This window comes from Juglans regia, chromosome 2, assembly GCF_001411555.2.
Source record: "Juglans regia cultivar Chandler chromosome 2, Walnut 2.0, whole genome shotgun sequence".
NCBI lineage: Eukaryota > Viridiplantae > Streptophyta > Magnoliopsida > Fagales > Juglandaceae > Juglans > Juglans regia.
This window is the reverse complement of record NC_049902.1, coordinates 2,728,611-2,752,039: the sequence shown is the minus strand read 5'-3', so window position 1 is coordinate 2,752,039 and position 23,429 is coordinate 2,728,611. Positions and strand designations below refer to the sequence as shown.

Sequence of the window (23,429 nt, the reverse complement as noted above, 5' to 3'; positions counted from 1 at the left end):
ACAGCCTCCTCAAGTTCAGCCTGCTCCAAAATTTTAACCATTTGGTCCAAACATAAAAAAAATACTCACTATGGCACACCATCTTTTGAATTTTTCTACAACTTTGGCTCCAAACATCTCTAGCAACTCCACAATCCCATAGAACATGACCCGAATTTTCTGACTCCAATTCACATATAGGACACACACTATCCTCAACCACTCTTCTCTTCACTAGATTAGAAAGAGTGAGAAGTGCTTCACTACAAAAGCACAGCTCCACTCTTCTCATTATTAGTATGGATCCACACAAGTTTGTCTTCCCTGTCCCCAATCGTAATTGGAATGGACTTGATCAAATCCACTTCCTTAGAAGAAAATAAATGTTGTAAAGAGTCTTCTTTCCATGACTTCATCTCAGAGTCTATTAAGTCAACCACCAATTCAAAATTCTCAGGATCCACTCTAAGTGTTACAACGCTATAAGAATGGGATCTTGGAACCTACCTATCTTCCCAAATTTTCACTCTTTGACCATTGCCAATTCTCCAAAACAGACCCTTCTTTTGCAACTTCATGCCAGCAAAGATGTTCCTCCAAGCATAAGAAGGTCCATACCACAATTTAGCTCCCAACATATCCACATTGTTGAAATGTTTTTGCTTGAAGACTTGTGTAAGGAGAGGGGTGGGATTCTGAATCATCCTCCAGCTTTGTTTCGAAAGAATGGCAATATTAAAACTTTTGAAGTCTCTAAAATCCAAACCACATTTATCCTTGGAATGACTTACTTGGTTCCATTTAACTCATTGAATCTTCAAGTGATCTTCATTATAACCCCACCAAAATCTTTTCAGGAGTATATTAAGCCTTTGGGTAATTGAGAGAGGAAGAAGAAATATTACAATAGAGTATGTAGGAATTGTTTGAAGTACAGCCTTCAGAAGCACCTCTTTACCAGCAGTTGAAGGAATTTTGTTTTCCAATTAGAAATCCTAGCCTAGGTTCTGTCAATAAGAGAATGGAAAGCAGCTGAGTTTGATCTTCGCATCACAGCAGGTAGCCCAAGGTACTTCTCAAAAGAGCCAGAATATTTCACCACAGCCATGCTTAGAATAGTCTTTTGAGTAACTTTAGAAGTATTCCTGCTGAAAAAGATTGAGTTCTTCTCTTTGCTTAGTACATGTCCTGAATCATGTTCATAAATCTCTAGGATCTGAGACATTCTGCACCATTCATAAGCATTAGCCTTACAAAAGAGGAGGTTGCCATCTGTAAAAAAACAAGTGATTGATGCTAATAAGGCCCTTTCCAATAGGGACACTAGTAATACTGCCACAAGATTCAACCTTGAATAATAGAGAAGACAAGGCTTCTGGACAAATAATAAATAGGTAGGGAGAGAGTGGATCTCCCTGTTTGAGTCCCCTAGATGTAATGAATGCTTCTTGGGGCTCTCCATTGATCAATATTGAATAAGACACTGATGTGATGCAAGACATTATGAGAGAGACCCATCTTTTATTAAAACCCAATTTGAGCATCACTGCTTCAAGAAAATTCCATTCAACTCGGTCATAAGCTTTACTCATGTCAAGCTTAAGTACCATATAGTCTGTTTTCCCTTTCATCCAAGAGTTCATTGTTTGGAGAGTCTCATAAGCCACTATAATGTTGTCAGCTATAAGCCTTCTTGGAACAAAAGCACTTTGATTTAAGGAAATGATCTCAGATAGAACATATTTAAGCCTATTAGCCAGTGTTTTAGAAACTATTTTATAAATCACATTGTACAAGCTAATGGGCCTATAGTCAGCCAGACTCTTTGGTTCCTTATTTTGGGAATGAGGGTGATAAAGGTATCATTGACACCTTTAAGGGGCCCACCTTGGTTGAGAATATGGAGAGTGAAGTTACAAATATCTTTTCCAACTACATCCTATTGACTTTGGTAGAACTGAGCTGGAAATCCATCAAAACCTGGGGAGCCCAATGGATTCGTTTGAAAAAAAAATCTTCCCTAACTTCCTCTTCAATGAACTGCATCATTAGTCTAAGATTCATATCATTAGTGACCTTGGTGTGCAATCCATGCAGGCATTTTTCAGTTTCAGTAGGATAAGAAGTGGTAAAAAGATTAAAGAAAAAACCTGTGAAGACATTACCAATTTGATCCTACTCAGTTAATAAGACTCCATTTTGATCCATGATGCTTTTGATGGCCTTTTTTTCCTCCTCTGGCTAGCTTGCATATGGAAAAATTTGGTATTTCTGTCACCATGTTGCAGCCAGTGTTGCTTGGCTCGTTGCTTCCATCTTGTTTCCTCTTCAGCTAGTGATTATTCCACCTTTTGTTATAACTTTTGAACTTTCTCAATATGATCTCCATTTCCATGCTCTTGAAATTCTCCAATTTTAGTCAAGCCCCTACTGATTACTCATGAGTCTTGTTTTTTCTTTCCATAATTCCACTTCAGGAGAGCTACCTGCCAGTTTGCTAGTTTGTTTCTTAAAATAGAGGCACCATCATCCCCTACTATCCCTTTGCACCAAGTTGTTTCTATTGTCTTATAGCATTTCTCCCTTAATGACCAAGCTGCTTCATATCTAAAGGTAACATGTATCCTCTTTCTTCTTGTAGAACACCTGAGCATGCTGATTTGGAAAGGAGAATGATAGGACTTGACTGCAGGTAGCTCATTACACATAGCGTCTGAGAACATATCCTGCCATTCTTGGTTTACCATGGCTCTATCAATTCTCTCTTTTGTAAGTTCTCTACCATGTCTATTGATAGACCATGTGAACTTCTGGCATATGGTATATAGATCATTAAGAGAGCAAAATTCAATAGATTGTCTGAAAGATTCCATCTGTTTATAAGGTCTATATGTTGTCCCAAACTTCTCACTCTAGCAAGTTATCTCATTAAAATCTCTTGTGCAGATCCAAGCCATAGATGGTGATGGTCTGAGGTGTTTCAGAAGCTTCTAGTTGTCTTCACTCTTCAAAGTGTTTGGATTACAATATAACCCCATGAACATCCAAATGGGTCCATTCTCAAACTCTTGAACTGTTGCATTGATATGCCATCTAGTATAGTTGCAGATAGTGACAATCCAGTCATATTTCCACATTAGAGCAAGTCCACATCTGCATCTCACACTTTCAACAGTATGACAACTATCAAACTTCAAAATTCTTCTTACTTCTTCCTTATGATTCTTAGAACATTTGATTTCCACTAGAAACACCATGTTAGGGCACTTTATCTTAGTCAAAAGACTAAGTAATCTGACTGTCTGAGGGTTCCCAAGCCCTCGGCAGTTCCAACTTAACAGACTCATTGATGCTGGCAGGGCTGGAAACCAGCCTCTGCAAATATATTAATAACCTGCTCATCCTCATCTAGCAAACATTTACTTTTCTTAGCACCAGAAATATTTTCATTCCCCCCTTCTTCTCGCTCTTTTGCTCCCAAGCTTAGGACTCACCTGATCTTCAAATCCTATGCTCTTAGCTTGTTTGTCATGTGCCCTCCTCTCCCATTTTGTAACCTTATCTGAGCTAGTCACATTCTGGTCATTCTCCTTAATAATGCTCATCTTACTTATGTTTAGTTGAGGAATCTTATCCTGGTTACCTTCTTGACCATTTCCGATATAGGTATCACCAGATTTTGAAATCTCCATGAATAAAAAGTCTTCATCCTCCCGTGTTGGCTTCTCGATTAAAGCTTTACCTTCCTTATGGGATATTTGATCCTTGACTCCTACCAACCCCTCTCTATGGAAAGTTTCCTGATTATCTCCTAACTTCTTGGGATTATCCCCCGATTCTACCACCTCTTGTGCTCTGCCTGCCTCCGTTCCATAATTGGTCTTGGTCTCTGCCACGTCATCATCTTCCCCATGCAAATTTGAGGTTTGAGAGCCTGTCTTCTCCTTGACTCCATAGCCATTATTACTGTTTTTAGGCATTTCTCTTGAGTTTGGGGCTCTGAGCCACACCCCATACCGATACTTAGTGCTCTCATGCATAGATATTGTATCAGAATCCACTAAATAGTCATTCTCCCCATGCTTTATAATGTCACACTTGAATCAGAAAGATGGTAGTCTCTTATAAAGAAAAAAGGTCCAAACTTTTCTCTCATTCATATTTAGAATGATGCCTTTCATAAGAGGTTTGTTGATATTGATAACGACTTTCACCCTTAGATAAGGCCCCCATCCAACACCCTCTTCATCATCATCTAGGGCTGTAAAAATAAACCAGATAATCGGAAAATCGGCCCAGTCCAGTTGGTTCGGTCTGGTTTTGGACCAATTCAGCTCGGGACTAGTTCCTCCATTTTAAAAACCAATCATAACGGGTCCGATCTAGGTTTTATGTTTTCTAGAGCCGGGCTGGACCGATTCACATATTTATATATTTTTAATTAATTCTTATATTATATATTATATTTTTTATATTATATATAATTTTTATAAATTATAATTATATATGAAATAATGTTATATTGTAAGTTATAACATAAAATTTTAATCTAAAACATGAACATTTATTTGATCATATGTTTTAAATATAAAATATATATTAATTACATTTCATGGCTAATAAATTCTCAACATATTCATTTTGATAAATATATTAGTAAGAGAAAATATACTTACAACCGTGAATTGCGTAACCGTCGCGTAATCGTTTTGAAAAAAATGAATAAAACATGGGACCCACATGAAAAAAATTAATTTTTTAATAGTGGACCCCACTCTTTTTCAAAGCGATTACGCTGCGGTTACGCACTTCACGGTTGTATGTAGAATTACTCTATTAGTAATGCTAATATACATTAGTATATTAAGTACTATATTATGACTAACATATAGTTATAGTACTATACCAATAATATTATTATATACAAATAGTATTAGTGTATTATTAATATTTTTATATATTAATATATATATATAAGTATAAGAGATTATAGATTTAATATATATTAAAAACCGGAAAACCGGACCAAATTGGTAAAATCGGAAGTACCTGTTTAGGAGGAGGATAACCAGTGCGGTATCGGTTATTGAAAATGTAAAACCGGTGTATACTAGTTCGGTCCCAAAATTTATCCAAAACCGGACTCCCTATCAACATCAACTTCTACCACCTCGCCAATCATTTTGCCAATCTACATACCTACATCTCTGGTCATGCCCCCAAGCGGTATATTATGGATTTGAATCCACATGAATTCCTTGTTGAACACTATTTCTTTTGGAGCAGAACAACCATCAAAAGTGTTAAGGTATAGCAAGTTTTGATCAAAAGCCCATGGTCTGCCTCTCTGGACTTTCTGCAAATCTTCTTCATTATGAACTCAATCGGGAACATGTTGGCACCAACTTCTTTAAACAGCACTCCTCCCTTCGATTTCTATACCTTTAATATTGTGGCCTTGAAAGCTTCCCTATTAATAAATCTGTCTAAGACAACTAGACCTATCAAACTTTATTTTCCTCGTCTCCTGACAACTAGACCTATCAAACTTTATTTCCCTCGTCTCCTAACCATTGCATCAGCAGTGATGTCAAAAGCTTTTGTTCAGCCTCAATCAATCTAAAACTACCTCACTTATCTAGGGTTTCATCAGTCATGATACTTTTTCCTACTTTTAACAAAAAACCAAAAGCATATACTTCCTCCAAAGTCAAAAGACTAGAAGACAAACCTTGCTTACAGCAAGAGACAAAACTCCTCAATGAGAGCTAAGAGAACTCCGGTTTTTGAATAATTTGCTCCAATTAAAGCTAAGCTCATGTTAACAAATAAATTGGCTGTATATGGGGTGCTACAGACCAAGGAAATGAAAAAAAAAAAAAAGTAAAGATGTAAATTCAATCGATAAGAGTAAAATCCAGAAAGAAAAAATCACCAAAAAACCAACTTATACACGAAATTCCAATTACATGTACAAAATCTAGTAGACAATCACCCAAATAAATTAGTTGTATATGGGGTGGGGTTCTACAAACCAAGGAATTGGAAAAAACAAAAACCAAAGACGCAATTTCAATCGATAAGAGCAAAACCCAGCAAGAAAAAATCACCCAAAAACCAACTTATACACGAAACTCTAATTACATGCACGAAATCCAGTAGAAAATCACTCAAATAAAGTATATGTAGCAAAAAGAAACAAGAGACCCTTGGTATACGGCAGACCCACTTACTGGATGGAAGCAACAAAGCTTGCGGGTTTCGAAGATTGCAAAGGGATTTCAAAGATTACAAGGGGGTTTCTAAACGAAGGGGGAGGGGGAAGGGGGAGTTTAGCGATGAAACGATTCGTTTTATCCTAAATAAAACGATTCGTTTCATTTTTTCGTGCGTGAAAAGTCTATTTTCGGGACTACACCTAGAATTTTTCTTAGGTTATGGGATTTTATTGTTGGACCTATTTATTTTATGGACTATGTTACTGTACAACCTAACACTTACAGTTGGTGTGACTGCTTAGCATTCTGTTTTTTTTAAATATATTTTAAACATTCTTTAATTATTTTAAAAAATACATAAATTCATTATAGTAACTTTTTTAAACATTTTAAAAAAATTATAAATAAATAAATAAAATACACATGCGGTCAAACCTATGGGACAAACCAGCATTTTCCTTATTAATTTCTCAATTGGAATAGGCTACAAATTATAGTTCTCATAGGCAGTAAATGGTGATTTTCATCTTTATTTTTCTCATTCTAAAAAGAATGACAATTCTAAATGGTCTCACTAATATTATACTTTATATTTCTACCTAGCTTTCATCCCACTTTATAAACGTGACATTGCTCATTACTCTTTAATCATCTCTTATTTTTTTTTAAAAAATATTTCTTTAAAAAAAAATAATTTAAAAGTTGATTAGCAATATCATCTCATTATACTTTATAGCGGGATAAAAACGAGATGATAGCGTGACATATAAAATCTTCACTCAAAAAAAAAATGGTAAAGCACAATCTCAATATAGGTCCCAAAACCGATTAAAACAATCCTAAACGGGCCATAGACTCAATAAGGGACAATCACAGCATATGCCTTATAAAATCCGATTGACAGGAGACAATCCCACGATAGGTTCCGAAACTAATTGAAGAAAGGATAAAATCCCAAACGAATCTTGAACACAATTAAGAACAATTTCGATACAGGTCCCTTCAAAACCCTAATTGGCAATGGACAATCCCAAGATGGGCCTCCAAACCTATTGAAGAGAGAAAATCTCAATAATGGGCCCCATACAAAATAAGAGAGAATTCCAATATGGATCATTCTAAACCCTAATGGCTATCATTCTAATGGTTATCATTCTAAGAGGGTTAAAAAACTAGCTAAAGAGGAAAATCTTAAACGACCATAAAATCATCTTCTTGATCGTTAACTAGTGTAACGTCGATCAGATTTAAGTCTTATTTAGATACAGAAATAGTTTTATCTCTTTATATCATTATAATTTTTTTAAATCTTAAAACAATAATAATATTAAAAAATAATATTCTAACAATATTTTATTTAATTTTTAACTTTTATCTAAAAATATTACATATCATCATTCTGTCCAAACAAGTTATTACTAGACAAAATTGCACATACAAGGACAGAATCTAGCAAGAGTAAGGACTGAACCTCATCATATCAAAAGTGAAATCAAATTATCAAAGTATGTCTATGGATACATGACATTTATGGTGATCGTGACTAGAAACTCCATTTGACATGCACAAATATGCTGTTAAAAGATTGTCATTTGCCGGGTCATGTATACCCATGACAACACATGTACCATGAGAAAAGAAAATTATTTCCTCTAAAAAAAAAGAAAAGGAAACAAAACATAAGATAGTGAATCATATTAATATGGAGAAAAGATATTTATAATCATAAATTATGCAATTATTGCATAATCATTTTGAAAAAAGTAAATAAAATATAAGATCTACATAAAAAAATTAATTTTTTAATAATAAACTTCACTCTCTTTTAAAATAATTACGTGATATTTACGCACTTCACAATTTGACCAATTGGGTGCCAATGGCATCAACAGCATAGTCTTGCAAAGCATTAGGGCTTGGTCTTTGCAGACCCACAACAACTGCAATAGGCCCCAAGTCGAGAATGAGACTTTGAACTCTGAATCTATTTTCTACAACAAATCTAAGGTAAAGGAAGATTCACTCGACCTCAGACAAGAACTTATTGAGCAGGAGAAAGAGGACCGAACACAAAGTTTTAAGAAATTTTTTATGCTAAGAACAATATGCACTAAGATCATATTCCAAGTTATAATAACACTTTGTATCTAAGAAAGTTTGATATGTTTGGAGCATAATAGGTATTTGGAGTATTTAATTTAGACTTTAATGAGTTCATGCTGATAGATAAGCATGAAAAATTAAGCAAGTCCCGTTGAATTAGACCTTTGGCAGTGGTTGAAACGACAAATTCGATCTAATGCATTATTCGTTTTATAATTAAACAAGTTCATGGAATTGGCAAAAGTAGAATTATAAAGTTAATGAGAATGAAAGTCAGTGTGCTTTTTCAATTAAGTTGGCCATTGTTGTGTTGTGGGATGAGATGATCAAAGGTTCGAATATGAGACAAAATGTAGTGACGTTCTTTGCAAATACAAATGATACCAATTTCGCATTCAGATTATTATATATCTCTTTTATTTTTATAATATGATTATATTCCGAATTAATTCCTCTCTTAGTCCTTTTGTGATATGGGAATTGCTTATGGGAAAATCTATTTTTAAATTTTTTGGTCTTGTTTGTTTTTACAACCATTTTCATTACATATCATCTGATCATTATAACTTCTTTAAATTCACACATAAAATAAAATAAACAATTTAAAATTTTCAAATCTCAAATAAAAATAATATTCAATTTTAACTTTCATCTTATCTATAAAAACAAACAAGGCCATCTTAGGAAAGAGAGTTTTTTGCTCTCATTCGGCCATCTACTTTGTTGAACCATTTAATTTGCCTGCATTGTTTTAGGGTTGTGATATAATTTTTTTTTTTATTATTATATTTTGATGAAATTCGTCAATAATAATAGTATTTTTTATTTAAATGGTATTGGAAGATTGACTACTTCAGTCCAAAAGTTATGCTTTATTACTTCCTAGTAATAAACAATGTAAGTGGCAGTAGTCATGCACCATCATGCATGGAGGTCCACCAACCATTTATAAGATCATTTTCAATTCAATTCAACTTCATCTTCATCTTCTCGTAAGCCAAAGACATTCTCGATACTTTAAGCAGATATATATATATATATATATATATATATATATATATATATAGTTCCATGATAGAGTTGCAAACATAACATGACTGATATTGCAACTAATTTCTTGTTACTTTTCGAGAATTATACCGTCAACGCGTCTATAATTAATAAGTTTATGCAAGATTTGAGATTCGCAAGAGTCAGAAACAGAATCTATTTTGATTATGTCTAAAATTACAAGATCTTTCGTTTGAACGGCAGACTTTAACTGATTATACAGGAGTAGGAGAAATGCTAGATATAACTTTTAAATAGATAAATTTTGTATAAATTTCTTGTAAAAAATGAATCTCATTAATAAATAAATAGTATTTTTTATATTTTTTTTAAAGTATGGTCTACTTTTTTATAAGAATTTGTATGATATTTATCTATTTAAGATTTGTATAAATCATTTCTCGATTACGTATTCATGATCAGTAAAGTCTAATAATGTGTTTTCATACTCATGGTTACATTTTTTTTTTAGAAAAAGAATTTTGTTACGCATCATTCTTATATATTATATTATACTTTATTATTTTTTTTAATTTTTTTTTCTTGATGTATATGAAGATGATTAATAGAATTTTTGTTCAAAAAGTAAAGGCTAGTTTTGAGGTATTAGTTAGCCATTCATTTGGAAAAAAGAAAATAATGATTAAAGTGGATGTAAAACAAAAAAAACAAAAAAAATAAGAGAGAAATAATCATTGAAGTGTTTTATTTCATGATTTTGAAAATGGTTAGTAACTTTTATGCTCCAATAATGATTAGAATATAATAATATATAAACTGGCAGAGCTTAAAAAAACAAAATAACATAATAAAGAATAGACAACAAGTGCCTTGATATTCTTCTATTTTAGCACATTAAAGGGAAAAGTGTTTGACTTTTATTATGCTGCTAATGATGTAGGTAAAACATGGAATCAGAGCTGGGGTGTAAATAATTGAAAGTAAATGATATTTATAGTTATAGAATGTATTTTTTAAAAAAGTGAATAAATATAATATTTATATAAAAATTATAATTTTTTAATAAAAAATATTATATTTGTTTAAAAAAATGTGTAAATAGGTGTTAAATTGAAAAAAATTATGGGTATTATGTGTAAAGAGGTTTTGAGTTGAGTGATATTTAGTGATTTAAAAATTAGATATTTGAATGTTAGACTCAACTTAAAATTAGACTGAATTGAGTTGATTTCAATACGTTGCAACATCAACTTAAGATGTATATTTTTTTAAAAAGTATTTAAATATAAAATTTATATAAAAAAATATTACAATTTTTAGAAAAAATATTTGGAATTTACACATTCACTCTATTTAATATGAGAAAATATCTTTATAACTATGAATTATGTAATTATTATGTAATCATTTTTTTAAAAGTGAATAAAATAATAAATTTATATAAAAATAATAATTTTTTAATAATAAACTTTATTTTTTAAAAAATAATTATATAAAATTTATAAATTTCATGATTATACATCAAATTACTCGTTTAATATTACCTTTAATAAATTAAGATTGTTGTCTTGGAGAATGAATATTGAAGAACTGCAGAGTACTGCCTACTACTACTACTGCAACTGTACACAAGTGTTTTAGCAGAATCCCAAGAAATTAATTTTCGTCATCCTCAAGGAACGTTACTTTGCTCATTCAATAGTCACGTCTCTCTCTATCTCAAGTCACATAGCGTATGTAGTGGGCGACTTCTGATTTTATTTTTTTGGTTTTTTCGAAGTCTTTTTCGCAGTGGTCTTGAACCAAACAGTCAGACAGGTACTGATTCACCAACACTCTTCCTTGGTGCGAGTGGGGGCTCCTCTTGTGCGTGCATCAACAGCTTCCATCCTGCAAATTTGTGCTCACTCCTTTTAAAAAAAAAAAAAAATAAAACTTATTATTAAAAAATATTTTCTTTTTATATAAATTATATTTATTTTTTTAAAATACAACACTGCAAATATTATTTTTCATATATACTTGAGAGTTTTATTATTTTTAATTATATTATTAAATTCATTATATTAATAAATGTGATTGAGGATAAGATAATATTGATGTTTATCAAGATAGCAATACTATTCTTTTTCTTTGATTTTATTATCTTATGTCACCCGTGTTGATGTAATATAATTTAAATGATTTCATAAATCAAGTATTTATATGGAAAAAACTACTTACAATATGGTATGTAAGGTAATGAAATTAGTGGTTGTTTCGATACAAAAAACATATATCTCAACTCATATCATCTCATCTAATTATTATAATTTTTTTAAACTCTCACACAAAATACAATAAACAATCAAACTTTTTCATATCTCAAAACAAAAATAATATTAAAATATAATATTTTAATAATATTTTATTCAACTTTCATTTCATCTTAACTCACTATCCAAACCTCCCCGAATAATAACCTTTATCGTATTCACATACTTTCACATTGTGTTATTAATCACAATTGGTAACATAAAAAATAGATGGTGTGATGCATAATCTTAAGTTCTATTTAGATGTTAAGAGTATATCAGATTATCTATAAGTAATAGTGAAATAGTTTATGAATATTTAATGAATAGTAGTAAACTGTTTGTAATTACTGATGAAGTATTTAGGAACAATAGTAAAATAGTCTGATAATAGTTTAGTTTCCAAACACACTTAATGATCGTGTTTGCCTTGTTTGTATTTGTAACACATCTCAACTTATCTCATCTCATATTACAAATTTCTCAAATTTTCACACAAAATATAATAAATAATTTAACTTATATTCTACTATTCACAAACCATCTCGACTCATCTCTGAATCCAAACCACTCATAATTTTTTGATAATTTAGGAATATAATATCTTGATATGAATCCTTTAAATATCATGTTATAAATTGGATATTAGTTTGTGAATGCAATTTTCCCCCCTTTCATATATATATAAATTCCTTTGGAAACAGTCAATTATAATACTACCCCTAGATGGCGTTTGACTAATGATGCAATCCATAATTTGCAAGATTTGCATGGAATCTAGAGGATCTGATAATTTAGTGGGATTCTTTTTCTGATTGTATTTCACAAATTATTGGATCTGATTCTATGATGTAATTGCTTTGATGATGAATAAAACAGTTTCCTTGTATATACACACATATATACACACACACATATATATATATATATATATATATATATAAACCCTACCAGCAAGCCATACATAAAAGTTAGTTAGGTAAAATGCATTACCTATATAAAAGAGGACTAATCTAGCTAGTCTTACTTGGCCTTGTATAAATAAAAAGGTCTCGGTTGGTGAGTCCATGCTAATGTTTTTGATCATTTTTTTTATTTTTTGTGAAATTCAATAATAGGAAAATAAGAACTCAAACCCACAAACAACAAGATGCCTTATGAGAACATTCAAATAAAAAAGTATAAAGTCTCTATAAGTGTAGATAAATACAATTATTCATCATAAATTTTGTCATATTCGATTATTTACATTTGAAATCACTTGAAATATATTCATATAGTAATATTATTCTAAAAAGTTATAATAAATGATTGTATTAATTTAATAATAACTTTTTGAAAGACAATAATAGAAAGTGCACGAGAAGTAATTTGAGTTTGTAAATTATATGATATTTCAAAGATAATGATAGAATCAATATAGTTCATAAAAATGTGAGTCTTTTTTAATGTCCAAAGACAAGGATGTATCCACAAAAGTTACTAAGAAATAATGAAAAATATTTTAGTTACAAATGAATTATATAAAAATAATCTTATAAATTGATGTGTTTTGATGTAGTTCGTCAGATTATAAAATTAATTTTATTATAAAATAAATCTAATAAATCAAATAAAATTACGTCAATTTATAAGATCATTTTATATAATTATTTTATAAATATATATTAAAACATACTTTAGTTTGGAAAGAGTCCTGATATCGATAAGTACATTTTTTTTTTAATTTTTTTAATTTTTAAATATTTTAAATATATATATATATATAAATAATGACTTTCTTACTCATTAAATTTTTTTATTTGTTTAAATCACAATCACAATTAAATTGTCGGTCCACTTAGCATTTTTCTAGTTGGAAATAAATAAAAAGCCAACCTACGTCAAATTTTGAGTGGAACAAAGGTATCTGCGTCCACTTTGACTCTAGTACATACATGGAAATGGGAGTGGAACACCACGCTCCGCACAAAGAGCGTGGTCCCAGTCGTCTACATGGACTGAACACTGAAAAGAGACACTGAGGCTGCTCTTCTTCTTGTTTGTAATTGTACGCTAAAAATTTACGCTTCCCAAAGAGAAGAGACCACTCACTAACTCTCACACACCTCCTCCTCCCTTCCCTTCCCTCTCTGCTCTCTGCGCTACTATTTTATTCAACTCTCTCTCTCCCACTTTCACAAAACACAATTACACCCAGTTTTATACCTCAATTCTCTCTCGTTATGGATGAACTGTACGGACTCCATTCGACCACTACCGACTACTCTGTGCAGCCTTTAATGGATAGCTATTTCCTGACCAATTACCAGTCCTTCCCGTCTCCGGTTGCCGGTTTCGGAGACCGGATGCCAGTCTTTGGGCCAGACCGGTTGTTATCAGGTTCAGCATCTTCGGCGGTGTCTGATGCTGCTTCCATGGTGGCCGAAATTCAAAGAGGAGTTTCAGACGAGGAAGTTTCCGGTGCAACAAGAGCGAAAATTGTCTCCCATCCTCTATATCCTAAACTTGTCCAAGCTTACATCGATTGTCAAAAGGTGAAAGGGCCTTTTCTTTTTAAGAGAAACGTTGTGTTAAGGACTCTCCGTTTGGTTCCTGGGAAAACGTACGAAAAGTATTTTTAATGAAAAAGAAAGAACCTCGTGATATATCATGAAAACGAGTTTTCTCTTAACTAATCATTTTCTTGACGTTCGGTTTTTCTCAACCAAACGGAACGTAAAGTACTTAAAAAGAAAGTTGAAGTCGGACTCTTAGGATGACCGTCGTTTTGACTATCAAGTTGTCGTATTCAGGAACACCTCTGGTTGCGTCCTAATTTCAGTGTTAAATTGTTCGTTCCTACTACGGATCCGCAAAAAGTGTGTATACAGTATACGCATATACATATCGTCCTTTCCAGTTATATATGGGCTTCAGCTTCTCCTTTCTTTCTGCCATGGCGGTATTAATTTCCCGTCGTGAATGGGATCAGCAGAGACTGTATTCTTTACCTCGCCGCCTGAACATACTTCCCATTTTGGTTTGCCAAAATACCCCAAAATCACGTATTTTTCCATGGCTTTTTATTTTTATTTTCTTTCATATCTTCTAAAGGAAAAAGGAAAGAAGATTTTTAAAAGAAAAAAAAAACAAAGTAGAAGAAGCTTCAGTGGCTTTGCCAAACTTTATTTCTGTGATGAAAACCGAAAAGAAATGCATTCATATGATCCTACTAGTAACCGAAATTTGGAGATTTTGTGGTATAAAAATGTAATAGGGTTTTCTTATACTTTGTGTTTTTTTTTTTCAGGTCGGAGCACCACCGGAGATAGCGGACGTGTTCGACGAAATTCGAAAAGAAAGCGACCTATGTTATAGGGCACCCGTTGCTTCAACTCGCTTGGGTGCCGATCCAGAGCTCGACCAGTTCATGGTCTCTCTCTCTCTTTCTCAGGCAGACACGTACAATTTTCCTTTGCATTGGACCCTAACCCTAACAAAACCTTTTCCATTTTAGCTTGCTGTCTATCTATCTCTCGTTCTCTTTCTCTCTCTCTGAAAATGCCTTATTCTGAATTTCTTTCTTTTATCTTTGTTCTTAAATGTTGTTCTCTTTCTCTTTAAAGGAAACTTACTGCGATGTATTGGCCAAGTATAAATCGGATCTCGAGAGGCCTTTCGACGAAGCTACTTCTTTCTTGAACGATATTGAAACGCAACTCAACACTCTCTGCAACGGCGCTTCCAGAAGCTGCGTTTATGGTCTCTCTCTCTCTTTGCCTTCTTTATATATGAAATATGAAAAAATATATATATTTGTTGCTTTGTCGAAATTTGTGCTGTGTTAATTTTTATATTTTCTACGTTGCTGCATCCATATTGTTGTTCTGGTAGGTTTTCACCTTTTTCTTTGCCATTCCAGTGGATTCACATGGCAACATTAGGTCTTTAGATCGGAAAGAAGAAGATAGGCGCACGTTAGCCAGATATCTTGTGCACGGTAGCACAGGCTCACGTGAAGAACAGTAAAATATACTATCTTTCATAGGTCAAATTCCCTAATTGGCACTGAATATATTACCTGCTGACCAAAACCCTAGAAATGGATGAGACTCTTTTTCTCGAAAAGGTGCCCCTATTCATTTCTGAACAGATGAAGAAGTTATATTTATTAATGGGTAGATGATAGAAAGCCTTTTCATTTATTTCTCCTTTTGGTTGTTTCAATTTCTAATATCTAATAATTATCTTGAAGACGACGACAACAACAACAACATTGCAATCGAGGGTCTCGTAGAAGTAATTGAGTTTCTGGGTTTTGTGTCTCAAGCTTTTTTTCTTTTAATTTCTTCTTTTGGTTCTTTTTTTGGAACCCAAAAATTACTATAGTTATTTTTAGTAATTTTATGTCACTGTGGATAACTTTGTTTGAGTGGCAGGTTATGGATACCATAAGCCTGTGTAGAACTTATGCATCTTTTATGCTGATTTAGTAATTTACAACTTCATATCAGCATATATAAAACTGTCAGATCATGCTTGGACGTGCTGTTATCCTTCCTGTTGTTGTAGATATTTATTGACTTGTGTTAATGGAAATTGGTTGGTTAGCTACATCTAGTCTCTCTTTCCATCTTTAGGCTGCTACCAAGCTTGGAAATGGAATTTACCTAGGTGGGTGTCAGTTTTCTTACTTATTTAGAATAGTAATTTCTTACTTTTGTTTTAAACCCAGTTTTTGAAGTGGTTCTTGTGAATGTTTCCTTCCCTTCTTATAGTAGTTTAAGGGCAAGGTTGATTTGGTATTTCTTACTTATTCTAATTCAATGGCACGTGCTTCTTTGTGATTTGAAATGATCGTGGTCTTTTGAAATGTAGGTTCAGATCATGAGTTAGTTCATTTCTATAACCGTATCTTATAGATAAAAGGTAATGGTCTTGGTGATGTCTGCTTTCAATAACTAGAGAGTTTAATCCAAGGGCAATGATAAAAATGAAACATGGGGAGAGAGCTGAGGACTGGATTAATTCTTCCATTCAAAATGTGGATATCGAGATCGAATGGTTTCTATGACGGAAAAAGAACTCCTGGGGATTTTTTGCTGGTAGCTAGTTTGAAGGTATGAAAAAAAATCATGCACATCATTAACATATAGATTCCTAAGAGAATCTTGCATTGAAAACAATTTATCATGGCAGGGTGAAGTACAGTGAGTGGGGTTTCTAAAATATTACATTTGCTCGTGTTTCATTATGGATCTCAGCTTTCTTTTGAGACATATCTCTTTTTTTAAGGGACTTGATCACTGTTGATGTCCTACTTTCAAGGCTAGGTAGATGTTAGTATAATTGTAGAATCCATGGGCTTTTGTACTTGGTACAGATGGAATTTGCCACCACAATGTTTACTTTAGTAACCACTTTTATTTTGTCAAGCCTATGAGATTGCACATATAGTACGGTCCCAAGCTATTTTTAGCATCACCATGAGAGAAAGCTGCTAATTGATGCAATATTTAATACTAGGGTGGCATGGAGTTTGTGGATTTTGTTTGGAAATAAGAGCCATTGATGTGGAAAGTTGCTAATTAGTAAAAGTGGTTCAGACGTGTGAAAACTTTGTGAAGTTTAAATTTCAAAGGAATATATTGCAGACAAGGGTAGCATGGTTGGCTTTATATTGAGTTTTATAATGGTTTGATATGATTTTTGGTGTGCTTGAGCAGGTTCATTGAATTTTTTAGGAGACAAGTATATCTTAGACATTATCCCAATGTGAACTTTTACACAAATGGGATTGATATACGTTACATTAATTGCATGCTGTTGGCTGTTTAGGAAGTGCATTCTATTTTGAAGGTTTAAACTATGATCTTCTGGTTGATGATCTGCCACATTGATGCCCTCATTATTCCCGTTACACTCCATGTCACAATTAACATTATGCCGGTTTTCATATCATCTAAGTTATATAGGGGGGACTCTTTCAGTGTTTCATTTCGTGCCCCAAAAGTGTCCTAGATTGGAGAGACTTGCCTGTTTGCACCCATCTGCAAATGATTAACGTTTTTTTCCCTTTCTCTGGGACATATGCAACTTAATAATTCAATCTCCCACTAATAATAATTTTATTAATAGATTAATTTCTCACATATATTGGAAAGCTGTGCATCCTGTATTATTAGTAACCGGTCTTTTTCAAGGAACTAATATCTTTGTTTATGAACTTGTACGTTACGTATCACTATATACAATGTAGATTGTCTCATGTATTTATCTTCTCTTATGGTTTGGGAACTTTAGTAATTGAAATTGATGATCTGCCATTATTCTTCAATAACTAAACTCTCCATCCCTTTGTACTGATCTTCCCTTAGCTACCTCATTTATTTTTCTTCCATCTCCAAATTGTTTATGAAAAAAAAAATCATTTTGTGATGGCGGAAGCATCATTATCGCTACTAAAATGATTTAGTAAGGCATTAAACTAAATTTACAAGTATTTTTACCTTTTTTCGTAGAATTTTAATTTATAGGTTTATACATGGTCATGAACTTCCATGTGGCAGAAATTTTGTTTATTCTTGCTATATGCATATATATATGTATATGTATATGTTTATTTATATATATATATTAAATGTATAGTTAGGGTTAAGGAAGTTCAGATGATAGATCTGATCTAGAGGATTATGTGACAAATAAGAGAGAGAGAGAGAGAGAGAGAGCAGGTTTCATATGCATATTATTCATGTGTATTAATTATATTTGTGAGAATTAATTACGTTGAAAGGACTGATTTTCTTTATTTATTAATAGTGAAAATAAGGGAGGTTCTTTTTGCATCAACGATCGAGATTTGTTGTTTTCAAAATAAAGTTTCCAATATCAAGTTGTTTAATGTGAATACAAGCATTAGAATATTGATATAAATACAATTATTTTACAATCAGCTAATGTGACATTTTCTTCATCAAAATTGCTATTTGGCTGTGTTTGGTGCAGAAATGAAACCCTAGCTAGCAGGGTTCATCTCCTGGGAGTTATATGAATTATAAATGGGTTGCAATTTGTTGACATGCATGCATGATTGAAGTACTAGACAGACAAAGCAGCTTATAAACTTCAAATGATTGAAATTTTGAGCCATGATTTAGGATAAATTTAAAAAAAAAAAAAGAAGGGGGACTAAAGCTTGTGAATATTATATCCTTCGGATGCACGAGACCGAAATGCTAGATCAGAAACTGTTTTGTACGTTTGACACTGTCTCTGCACTAGTACCCAGTTAGTGGAGGTATTTATTTTTCCATTCCTGTCGAATGAACCCAATTTAATTATGGTATGTGTTGAGATGCCTGAAACCAGAAATTTAGATGCAAGAGGAACTTGAAATTAGAACCATTGTTTCTTTCATTCGTCTTGCATGCCCCCTTCCAGATATCTTTTCGTGCCTGCTGCGCGCTTCAAGTCCCAGTGTGCCGGCCTTTTAATTTGTATATAATTTATATATATATATTTGTATATGAGCATTTTTTAAATGATTTACGCTATCTTTTACCAACAATGTTTTAAATAAAAGATATTTTTATAAAATACTTTAAAAATACATGCGTCTTACACGAGGTGTGTAGTGAAAATGTGTTTGCTTGTGTATCCTTATAAATTCTGGGGTTACGATTTTCTTCTACGTGTTGTGGAGAAGTTGTCCGAGGCCTCGAATTGACTCCCGCTGCTGTCAACTTTACCTGCAGTTGCGAATCTCAACTCTCGCCATCGATCGACCGCTACTACTCCTCCGCCCAGGAATGTTTACTCCACTGGGCAGTGACCGGTCGTCCTCAGCCCGTAGTTTCTGTGTCACGTAGCCGCCGCGATAGTTTCTGTCACAAGGTCCAATGCACTTGTGGTCAAATATCTGGTTCTTGATTTTGGTTTAACTTTGGAATAAAAAATGGTTGGTAGGGAGGGAATTAAATACCCTGCATAAACAAAAGAATGGAGGACTGTGTCTTCGGTACAGCAGGGATTTAGGGTTTTCTCTCTCTTCTTTGTACGTACGGGTGGTTGGTTTAGATAGAAAAAGAAGACTTGAATCCATTTGACTATTTGCTGAATGGACCAAAAATCTTGTTTATATGTACCCTTTATCCCCAGATTTAAGGTAGGAAAGCAACGTATGTATCCAGGCCAACGTGAGAAAGCTCTAGGCTTTGTCATCTGAAAGTTGAAAAGAAAGCATGGGCCTGCGGAGATTACCTATATCTTTCACTCGTGCTGTGCTTTTTGTTTCCTTTTTCTCTTTCTCGTTCTTGATGGCTGTACCTTTCAAAGACGCCATTTCCCATTTCCCACTGACTGCGATAGGACACAACGAACTTCCGAATCTTTCTTTGTTCAGTCTTCCATCCCCCTCCTCTCTCTCTCTCTCTCTCTCTCTGCACTTTCTTATTTCTACGTACAAAAATGTTGGTGTTGATGGGTCCCGCCTCCCTCTTTTTAGCATTGGCTATATTGTTATATCACATCCAAGAAAACATGGAATCCTGCTTCATGAGATAGGTGAGTTTGGTAGACTCTATTATGAGTTTAGCTTACTATGTTGTGGGTCAGTGGGCCACTCTCTTCTTTTCTTTTTTATTTTATGTTTTTATTTTTATTTTATTTTTCATATTTGTACTTATTTTTAAATTTTTTTTTCCGGGGACAATCATGGTGCTCCCGCCTCTGTCGGCCTAGGTTTTTTATTTTCACTATTGTGGGGTTAAGTTGCATGGTGTTTTGTTCCTGTTGGCTACTCTTTATGGTTTGCTGTTTTTAGTTAAAAGTAATACATGCACTTCTGAATTGATACATTAGTATACATACATATATATATATATATATTGCCAATTTATATTTTTTTCTTTGACAAGTCAAAGTTCTTTTGTCAAGAACTATATGAAAAAATTGGTGTTCTCTATTAGGTAATTTATGTTATTATTTTTCAAATTAACAGATTATTATTGTTCGATGTCTTAAAATTTTTTGTCAGGAGTGATCCTTACTGCCAATGAGAAGTCTATTGTTTTGTAATATTCATCAAGTTGTTTGTGAATCATGTTCTTGTTTGTCGAATCAATTAAGCTGTTTTTGGTAATGTGTGTGAGCCTTTTTGCATTCACAAAGTTGTCACGCCTTACCGAAAACAGATGCATTGATTTGAAAAATATGAGCATTTGCAAACAACTTGATTAATGGGTGACAACTTTGTGACTACAAAAGGCTCACACACATAAACACATGCATATATAGTTTTGTTATTTCTTTAAGATAATGACTGCCACTCTGCCAGTCTCTATGTCTTGTACCATCCATGCTTGATCAAGTAAAGCAATCACATGCCATAACATAACATCAATTATCTTGTCTGTACAACCATGCATTCTTTGGTTTGCTAAACCACTTTGCATGTCGTGTGCTGGTTGTTACCTTACATTTGAAACCAACTTTTGTGAGTTTTAATTCCTTTGTCATAGAGTGCTTATGCAATGCGAATAATAGGGTTACGAGATTTTGTAAAATTCCTGCATTTATTATGGTTTGGAAAATTAGAAGATTCAGTGTTTTTTTTTTTTTTTTTTTGGACTTTGATAAAGGTCCGTGTTTTCATTTGACAAAAGAGCAATTTCTCTTCATAACAATGGTGTCTATGATGGTAGGAAAACGGTATTCCTTCCTCAAAAGTGAGGAATATTAACAAAAAAGGTTATGGTGGAAAATAAGTATGTCGAGTAAATGTGGTGACACTATATTTTGATACATGTTCACCTGAAATTTACCTGTATTTTTTGTACCTGTGACATTCTTCGAATGAACTTCTCTTGCTTAGATACCACTAAATGCCTCATCATAGGATGTTCTTAGCATGTGATCCCCTTGGTGACTTCATTTTTCATGAACCCTCCATGATCTTGTTTTGATTTTGACCACATTTCTCTGGAGCATGTTCAAGTTAGGATTTTGGTATCCTCTTATATTTTTTTCTCTCTTACCAGAGGAAGTAGGCGGGTCATTGGATGAAGATGTCAGTGGAGGAAGAGGAGTGGTGGAAGAGTGCCAGCCTACACACAATGATCATGAGCTGAAGGACAAGCTCCTGCGACAATATAGTGGTTATATTAGTAGCTTGAAGCATGAATTCTCAAAAAAGAAGAAGAAGGGAAAGCTACCAAAAGAAGCAAGGCAAATCTTGCTGGACTGGTGGAATATTCACTACAAATGGCCATACCCAACTGTAAGCATCCCTTTTATAGTTGCAAAACTACCTTCTTTCTGCCGTAAGTTTAGAATTCAAATGTACTGGTGCTAGGGTTTAGGGTTTTACAGCAGGAATGATTTCAAACATCCTTGACAATTCTTATATGCTTTAATTATTCAGGAAGTCGACAAAGTTGCACTGGCTGAATTAACAGGCCTAGATCAGAAGCAAATCAATAACTGGTTCATAAATCAAAGGAAGCGGCACTGGAAACCTTCAGAGAACATGCAGTTTGCTGTCATGGACAGTCTCTATGGACCAATATTCATGAATGACTGAGATGGGATCCTTATCATTTTGTTGCTATATATATATATATATATATGAGATTTTGAATGTAACGATCCGCTGATGTCGGAATTTTGGAATTGCATTTCCCATTTGCAAGTATGTATCTAAGATGCTCATCAAGGTAGTAGTGACTCGTGTTGTATTCCACATTGATTTTTGAATTTTACGTCACCATCATAATTGTAGTTATATATATATATATATATATATATATATATATATATCATCCCTTCTTGGTGAAATCATAATCATCAATTACATTGTTGCATGCCACATGATCAGTTATGTTTTAAATAAAACTAAAGGAATCATTTTTCTTAGACAGGAAATTTGAGGGCCAGTTTTTTCTTAAACCTTGTTATATATTTTTAGTGGGTGCAAGCTCAAGGACTAATATATAAAAAAGGAGAATGTAGAAGACAATATAGAATTATTCCTGGGTTGGGTACTTGACTTGGGTGTTTACTGTTTCCTAGGGTTTATGGTTTTAGGTAAAAATATATGTACCGAGAGACTTTCCAATGTTATATTTATGAACTTATGGAACCGAATGGATGGGATGAGACATTGGAACCTGAGAGAAGACAATGGGTTGAGGTCCATGGGACAAGATTATAAGTTACATTATTAGTAATTAGGTTTAATTTTGAAGCAAGAGTGTTGCTAGGGCTAACATGAAAGTCTCGTTTGAATAGTGAGATGAGGTAAGATGATTTTAAATTAAAGTTAAATAAAATATTGTTAAAATATTATTTTTTAATATTATTATTGTTTTGAGATTTGAAAAAATTGAATTGTTTATTATATTTTGTATAGAAATTTGAAATAATTGTAATAATAAGATGAGATGAAATCGTTTCTATATCTAAATGGAACCGGATACCAATTCAATTAAAAGAAAATAAATAAATACAAATCTAATTAATCGACATTGGATAGAACGTTACTCATAAATTTATATTTTCAAAATTTAAAGCTGGAATATCCAATAGTGATAAACGTGATATATTTTACATATTGAGATAAAAATAAGATAAGAGTATGGTTTGCAGCATTGTTAAAAAAAATTATGTAAAATGCAATGTTCGTAACTTGTTGATTTAACAATCAGTACGTCATTTTATATAGAAATTTGCATGAAAAAACTATAGCAGTTATCGTTTGTTTTCGGAGATGAGATGAGATGAGATTAAAGTTAAAAAGTTGAATAAAATATTGTTAGAGTATATTTTTTAATATTATTTTTATTTT

General features: G+C 32.9%; 1 protein-coding gene across 1 annotated transcript; it reads left to right on the top strand.

Annotated features, from left to right (window-relative positions):
• The first annotated feature begins 13,690 nt into the window (after positions 1 to 13,690).
• On the top strand, positions 13,691 to 22,352 carry LOC109003871 (homeobox protein knotted-1-like 6). Its single transcript, XM_018982202.2, has 5 exons — positions 13,691 to 14,142; positions 14,898 to 15,020; positions 15,214 to 15,349; positions 21,625 to 21,863; positions 22,008 to 22,352. The coding sequence occupies exons 1-5, from the start codon at positions 13,831 to 13,833 to the stop codon at positions 22,164 to 22,166; spliced, it is 969 nt and encodes a 322-aa protein (XP_018837747.1). The 5' UTR covers positions 13,691 to 13,830; the 3' UTR covers positions 22,167 to 22,352.
• Positions 22,353 to 23,429: the final 1,077 nt, after the last annotated feature.

Coding starts and splice junctions, on each gene's coding strand:
- LOC109003871 (XM_018982202.2), top strand. CDS start 13,831: ATGGATGAACTGTACGGACTCCATTCGACCACTACCGACTACTCTGTG. Junction 15,021..15,213: donor CAGAGCTCGACCAGTTCATG/GTCTCTCTCTCT, acceptor TTCTCTTTAAAG/GAAACTTACTGCGATGTATT. Junction 21,864..22,007: donor ACAAATGGCCATACCCAACT/GTAAGCATCCCT, acceptor TTAATTATTCAG/GAAGTCGACAAAGTTGCACT.